This window comes from Sinocyclocheilus anshuiensis, unplaced genomic scaffold (assembly GCF_001515605.1).
Source record: "Sinocyclocheilus anshuiensis isolate Anshui unplaced genomic scaffold, SAMN03320099.WGS_v1.1 scaffold659, whole genome shotgun sequence".
NCBI lineage: Eukaryota > Metazoa > Chordata > Actinopteri > Cypriniformes > Cyprinidae > Sinocyclocheilus > Sinocyclocheilus anshuiensis.
In genome coordinates, this window is record NW_015549698.1 from 1523061 (window position 1) to 1531266 (window position 8206).

The window sequence follows — 8206 nt, forward strand, 5'->3', positions numbered from 1 at the left end:
TCATTTTTTTTTATGCCAAACCTCTTTCACCTAATATATTTACTTGAAGTACCCTGAGATTTTAAAGTAATAAATTAATTAATAATTTAATGAACAATTTAGTAATAATAAAGTATCACACTGGTTAATGGTCACATGACATGCAGGTAAACAAATAATTTATATAAAATCATTTATTTTAATTTGACATTTGATTTAATTAATTATTAGATTTCATTAAACTAGCAAACAATTAAACTCACAAACCTAGTAATGCACGTCATGTTGTTAATAACAACAAATGTAATATATGTTCTTTCTCTTTGCATTTTTATATCAATATGGTACAAGATCATCCTTTTTAAATCAATGTGATAAACTATTTACTAGCTCAAAAGTAATCTAAGAGTAATCAAAAGGTAGTCCGTTTATATTAGCTAAAATGTGTAATGTAATGGATTACATTATAACTACTATTTTTGTCATGTAGTTTGGAATCAGTAACAGACTACATTTGTAAGTAATCTACCCAGCTCTGTGCATAGACAGTAACTTAGGGGTGTTTACACGATAATGTTTTCAACTAAAAATGAAAAACTTTTATGCATTTGGCTGCTCTAAACAAGTTTTAAAATGCAAGTTTTTGAAAACAGTGTGAACGTCTCTGTGTGAACTAAAAAACATAGTTCACAAATAAAATATGGACCCTTTTTGGGGTTTCACAACCGCAAAGTTTTAAATATGCATATAAAACTGCAAAGTATTAAATATGGTTAAATATGCAAGGGTGATTAGCTAATTGGCAACTAAACAAGACACAAGTGATGATGATAATTAATAACTATGGAATCAAACAAGTGATTATAGCAAAGGAAACAGGAACACACAAACTATAAGTCCATGAACACGAAACTGGAGCTCAGGCTGAAAGTTATAAAGATAGCGTGAACACCCATTATTATACGGACTAATATAATTTGTGTAGGCTACAGTAAATAAATAAACAATGTTGCAATTATCTTTTACTTCTTTTTTTAATGTCTGTATCCTCTAGTTCATAAAACAGTCTAGTGAAATATGTGTTGAGCTGTGTTTAGTACAAGCCTAAAGGAAGCCTGCTTAGCAGCAATATCTGTAACCTTTATGGCCCATTTGTTTGGTGTTTTAAGCACAACAGTCTTCATGATCATGACTGCAAACACAAAGCATGACAAGACTTTATCAGTGAAGATGAATAGTGAATGATAAGGACCATCGATTACTAAGAGGGATTGTGTCCAAACAACACAGAACTACTGCGGTAAAGTGACAGCAAACCTTAATATCCACCTTCAAGACCTTTAAGATACTCGTACTCAGACTACAGTTACTTTTTTACTTTTTACACAATAGCAATATCTTTTAAAATCTTTTAAAATGTCCTTTCTAAAAGCCTAGCGCTTATATAAACTCAGAAAGTCTTCAGGTTTTGTGGAGATTCACACAGAGGTCAGTCATTAGTCAGGTGCTACACAGCATTTGAGCACTGGATTTACAAAAACCATTTCAACATTGCATCAGCTACTGATGAACACTTTCATTTTTATTTGAATTATCGGTTAATTTACCATGTATTCATTTGGAAAGCATTTGAACACATTAAAATGCACAAATTCACAAATTTTTTGTCATCTGGTCCTCTTTCACCTAACGCATTTTTAGTTGAAGTACCCCTGAGATTTTAAAATAAATATTTTAACAATTTGCATGTTCATTGGATATCTGACGTGGTCACGTGACATGCAGGTAAACAAATAAAATATTTCATTTTTTCACTTAGTGTTTTATTTTGATTCATTTTAAAATTATTTGTTTTAATTTAACATTTTTATGATTTAATTAATTATAAGCTTATCATTCAACTCATAAACCCCCTGCAGTTCTTTCACAAACCCAGATTGGGAGACCTTGATGTATTATAATGGTTAATGCACTTCATGTTGTTGATAACAGCAAACAATATATATTTTCTTACTCTTTGTATTTGTATGTCAATATGGTACAAGATTATCCTATTTAAATCAATGTGATAAACAAGTTTGGTCAAAAGTAATCTAAAAGTAGTCTGATTATCTTACCTAAAATGGATTACATTACTAACTACAATTTTTGTCATGTAATTTGGAATCAGTAACAGACAGAATGTGTATCTACTTGCATTAATGAGAATTCGGGAGAAATAGCACTTAATTGTCCTGAAAATAATGACACAATCTTAATGGTCTTTAAAGGGTTAGTTCACCCAAAAATGAAAATTAGGCTGTGTTTTACTCACCCCCGAGGCATCCTAGGTGTATATGACTTTCTTCTTTCAGACGAATCCAGTCGGCATTAGATTAAATTGTCCTGGCTATTCCAAGCTCTATCATTGTAGTCAGCGGATGTTGCATGCATCAGTCCAAAAGAAGTTAAATAAAAATCACCCATCCATAAAAAAATTTCTCACACGGCTCCGGGGGGTGAACAAAGACCTTCTGTAGCGAATCGATGCGTTTTTGTAAGAAAAATATCCATATTTAAAAGAGCAAAGGAAGCAAAGTTTCCTTCCTTAGTTTCTGAGCGGCGCATGCACAATGCCGACATCCTACGTCATCCGCCCGGAACTGCTTCTGTTTACAACAGTGAGCGCAAGCTACATTAAATTGATTATTACGTTTTGAATATGGATATTTTTCTTACAAAAACGCATCGATTCGCTACAGGAGGCCTTTGTTCACCCCCCGGAGTCGTGTGAGACATTTTTTTTATGGATGGGCACTTTTTATTTAACTTCTTTTGGACTGAAGCACTTCAACACCCGCTGACTGCAATGATAGAGCTTGGAATAGCCAGGACAATTTTTAATATAACTCCGACTGGATTCGTCTGAAAGAAGAAAGTCACGTACACCTAGGATGCCTCGGGGGTGAGTAAAACACAGCATCATTTTCATTTTTGGGTGAACTAACCCTTTAAATAAGGCTTAATTTTGTGTAAGCCAAACATAATTTCATATTGTTTCTATTGATTTTGGCATGAAATGTGGCATTTCTTGACCGATTCGCCCAAATGTCATTTCAGTCTTGCCGGACAGCCGCAGTGCTGAAAAATCAATAGTTTTTCACGTGTTGGTCAGGAGAAAAATGTCTCTCCTCTTTCCTTTAGACATGAGCAGTCAGAACATATGAAAGTGGGACGATGTTTGGTTTGGATGTGAATGCTGCACTCAAAGGCCGCTGCAGTAAAACCCAAGCCAGTCTTGGGAGATGTGAAGTGTAGGAGTATGCATGCGTGTGTGTGTGTGTGTGTGTGTGTCTGTGTGTGTAGAAAGCCAGCACTGGATGCAGAAAGCACACGGTGAAGTGTAGTTCTCCCTGCTGGAGTTCCTCCCCCAGTGTGCTGGTCTGATTTAACCGCACTGATTTGCCCTGCAGCGTAACATTACTCAATAACACTTGGCTTAATTCAGAGAGGCAGAGGTGTGTGTGTGTGGCTTCATCAATAATCACTGCATGTTGAACTTGTTTTTGACCTCTTCTTGAAAGCAGACACGGTTGCTGACCCTCGCTGCTGTTTGTGTGTGTTTGCGTTTGCAGCTCTTGGCGTACGGAGGCTCGCTCTCTTATGACACAGAGAGCAAAGACAACCCCGTTCCCATCATCAGCGCTCCTGATGTCATCGTAGAGGTACGTCTGCACAATCACAAACACGTGCACACTGAGTTTGATAGGATCAAGGCGAACGAATGGTTTCTTTAAACTCTGTGCTGTTGTGATTCATCGTGAAACATGCAGGCGGACTCTCTCAACCTTTAGGCCTTGAAACGAAACTCAATTTTTCTCTCCAACAATTTAATTGAAAACTGTTTTTTGAACTCATCCTACAGCTTTTACTTGACCTCTTCTGAATCTTGGTCCGAATATCTGCCGGTCAGAAGTTCATAAGCAGATTTTTTTGATTTTCTGAATGGTTTTCCTGCAGACAGATTTGGCTGTGAAGAGACCAGTCAGAAAGTGATGCTGTGCCTTGCCAATTTACTCATTAATTTAATTTATTATTTATAGAATTAGAATTAAAACGTATAAAAAGTCATAGTTACAAACAAGCAAGCAAGCAAGCAAACAAACAAACAAACAGATAAATAAATAAATAAGGTCAAATTAAAATTGTGAACATATCTAAGGATTCAATTCAATTCAATTCAATTCAATTCAATTATTTAATATAAAATTAAACTATTTAATATAAAATTAAATTATTATTGAATTCAATTAAATTAAATGTAATTTTCAATTAAATTAATAATTTAATTTAATTTTAAATTAAAATAAAATAAAATAAAATACATTTAATTTAATTTAATTTAATGTAATTTAATTTAATTTAATTTAATTCCTAGATATGTTCACAATTTTAATTTGACTGTATTTATTTATTTATCTGTTTGTTTGTTTGTTTGCTTGCTTGCTTGTTTGTAACCACTATGACTTTTTATACGTTTTAAATCTATCGGAGGTCTATTCCAGTCATGAGTTATTTTAAAGGCAAATGATAACTGACTAAAAGTACTTTTTCTTTTGCTCTTGTGTTCCTTCCTCATATCTGATTTATGCACTCCTTAATATGAAGCAAAATCTGAATCTTAACAACAACAGCAACAATAAATCAGCAAATTTTATCATGTGTTATCAGCTTGAAAAAATAATACATAACTAAAATACCACAATAATGGAAACTAATTAGCTTTTTATCTAATTCATAAGAGCTTGCTTATAAATAGTTTCAACAGTCTCAAGATCAGACTTGCATGTTCGTGTACAAGTAGACATACAATATGTGTATGCGGCAGAATCATAGCTTTCATTAATAACATCACAGCCTCTTAGGTTAAGCTGCTTCTAATTAACCTAAAATTGGCTAAATTAAATGTCATTCTATTAACCACTTTCTTCACCTTAAAAAGAAAACTGAGAATTGGTATTCCTAAATATTGAAATTAATTTCTGTCCTTGGACACGTACTTCTGCTTTAGCGTGAAACTTTACCCTTTCTGTAAAAAAGAAAAAAGCATGCTTACAGTTTTCTTGACATACAGATGCAAACAGGATTTAGTTAGCCATTGTGAGACCTCATCCAAGAATTTACTTATTATAGTGAACATTAATAGGAGACTTTGGGATTGTCCCGAGGGTCATGGTAAACTTTGTGGGACAGAGTTGTAAATTAGGGTTAAACTGCTGATAACCTCAGAAAAGTTCTGCTGTCCTTGTGTTCTTTGGATCATGAATAACTTACTGTATACCTGCAGCTGCTTGGCCACCTAATTGCTGCAATATTTTTAATTAAACTTTTTTTTTGTAAAAAAATAAAAATAAAAAAAATGTAAACAACATTAATAAACTTGTATATGCTGTTTGCCTAAACAGTCAATCATTGTACTGTAACCTTGTGTAGAAATGCCTAAAGGAAAGGGACACACATGTACTAGATGTAATTTCTGCAAAAAACAAACAAAACAAAAATATTAAAATGTAAAGAATTACTGTAATATGTCAACAGCATATCAAATGAATGCATTTTTGTGCAGAATATGTCCTAATATAAAAGAAGGCAGTATTTCATTTGGGCTTCGGATGCTTTGAAACGCAGCACATGAGAGAGTCCGAACCGCAGGGTTTGTACTGTATCTGTGTGTTCTTACACACTAAACGACCTCACCTTTACCCAGAGATCCCTTCACTATCCGCTGTGTGTGCGTCTCAGAGCTCAGCGTGCCATCTGAATCATTCAGATGAATCATAGTGTAGATGTGCAGCTGTTTATGTCTGCGATTGTGTTTGTTTGTGAGTGTGAATGCGTGTGTTTGTGGTGTCGCGCAGCTGTGTTTGTGTTTGCGTGAGCTTTTTCACGAGCTTGCAGGAGCGTTTACGTCTGCATGTGTGTAAAAGCACGCTCCACATACCTCTTTGTGTAATTTGTGTCTACTTAGCTCAGCTGACACATGGTGTATTCTCCTTTATTTAGTCTCAGCGGAAAAGCACTCTCCTAATATTTGGTTTATTCATGTTGGTTTATTCAAGCTTTGGGCAGAATTTTCTTTTTAGACTCAGCCACATCTAAATCAGGATTATTGAGCTCCGGTCCTGCAGAGTACAGCTTCAACCAACCTTTAAACTCCTGACTGAAATGATTATGACAGCATTATTATAGTTCAATCATGACAACTCTCGGAACATTTTAGCATGGTGATGGATATGACAATGTTAATGTATTTGGTCTTGGCGGAATAGATCTGCTACGCATGAGCTGAACTCAAAGATCTAAGACTTTTTCTATGTACACAAAAGGCCTATTTCTCTCAAAAATTGTTCACAAATCTGTCTAAATCTGTGTTAGTGAGCACTTCTCCTTTGCAGAGATAATCCATCCACCTCACAGGTTGTCAGGGTTTGTTTTGGTGTTCATGTCTTTTGCTTTGTATTCATGCTCTTAGTTTAATTTCCTGGTTTGTCATGTGTTCCTTGCCCCACATGTGATCATGTCATTTGCTACCCTTGTGTCTGTGTGTTATGTTCTAATTGTTTCTTTGGTTCATGTGTCATGTTATCATTCGTTGTCTTAGTCATGTGTCCTGTCTCTCATTGGTTGATTCTTGTCATGTGACCCTCATGTTGCCATTAGGTGCGTTCGACTTCATTCAGCGCTGCGCAGACCGATCGGCGGCTGACTTGAAGCAGTGCATGCCGGTTAGACTTTTTTATTTTTTATTTTTATTGCATTGCTAAGAACATACACCATCAATGCCAGGGGTACATACAATTGAGAGTACAAATGCAGGTTACAAAATCAGGAAAATATCGTACAAATGACACAATGAGACAGTTTTAAGGGCTTTGGAGTTGCTGGATGTAAGGAGAGTGTCCAGATAGGATTTAAGTTCCTTATGAAAATCTAGTCAAGTCTGTTCATGTCAAGTCAAGTCTCGGATTATTGTTTGGATCACCTGTAAATAAACTGCACATGGGTTCTTCACTATGCTCACCTTCAGTGGACTGATTCACTACAGAATACTCGACCAGCACTATGAACCCACCAGTTTCACGTCTCCTCTGCCTGCGTCAGGGCGGCCGGGCTATAGAGGAGTATGTGGCCGATTTTTGTGAGGTATGTCACTTTGTGGATTTTAATGACGTGACCCTCAAATACATTTTTCGTTTTGGTGTCGATGAACCGCTTCGTTCAAGTTTGCCAGGGGGAACTATTTGTTGGTCATTGGAAAGATATATTGACTTTGTTCTGTTGTTGGCTGGGTCACCTCTTACTGTGGGAATTGCGGATGAGGAGCCCCGCAACTGTGCTGTACCCTCTGCACCAGAGCCTACTCACTTCCCGACTGTCTTGTCTGGTGTTGTTCACGTCATGCCAGTTACTCCAGAGCCAGCTCACGTCATGCCTGCCAAGCCAAAGCCTGCTAACGTCATGTCTACTACAAGAGATTCTTTACAACATGGCTGCCATTCAAGAGCTTCGTTGCAAGAAGGCCACCACTCAAGAGTCTCTTCGGAAAATGGCCACCATTCTAGAGTCTCGTCACGTCTCAGCTGATCGTCCAGAGTCTCATCACGTCTCAACTGATCGTCCAGAGTCTCGTCACGACATGGCCGCCATTTCAGAGTCTGCTCACGTTAAGCCTGATCCCCCGGCCAAGATGACCGCCATGCCTGATTCCCCGGCCAAGATGGCCGCCACGCCTGAGCCTCATCGCAAGATGGCCGCCATGCCTGAGCCTCATCGCAAGATGGCCGACACGCCTGAGCCTCACCATGTCACGGCTGTCACCAAAGTTTCCCCTAAGGATTTTTTTTGGGGGGCTATAGTACCCAAGCTCCCGCATATGCGTAGCTTGGGCCAAGACTGAAAAGACTGATAGCTAGTGTGATGGACTTACCACTGATGTCGGTGAGAGCTGCAGGCATCCCGGTGACGTCAGCGCTCTCAAGCCCAGCCATCTTAGAGGTCCTTCCACCCTCTGCTGCCCTTCCTGTAATGGCGATCACCATTTTGAGCATGTGGGCTGCACACTGCTCTCCAGAGGCCTCTCCATGAATTTGCTCCTGAAGCCTCTCCTGTCCACGAGTCTGCCCCAGAGGCTTCTCCTGTCCACGAGTCTGCCCCAGAGGCTTCTCCTGTCCACGAGTCTGCCCCCGAG

The 8206-nt window shown here is 37.7% G+C and overlaps 1 protein-coding gene across 1 annotated transcript in view; it reads left to right on the forward strand.

Moving 5' to 3' along the window:
* Positions 1 to 8206, forward strand: part of LOC107660539 (laminin subunit alpha-2-like) — a 244459-nt gene that overhangs the window by 99512 nt on the left and 136741 nt on the right. The window contains 1 exon segment of the mRNA XM_016449859.1: positions 3594 to 3683. Coding sequence (XP_016305345.1) covers positions 3594 to 3683 — 90 coding nt within the window.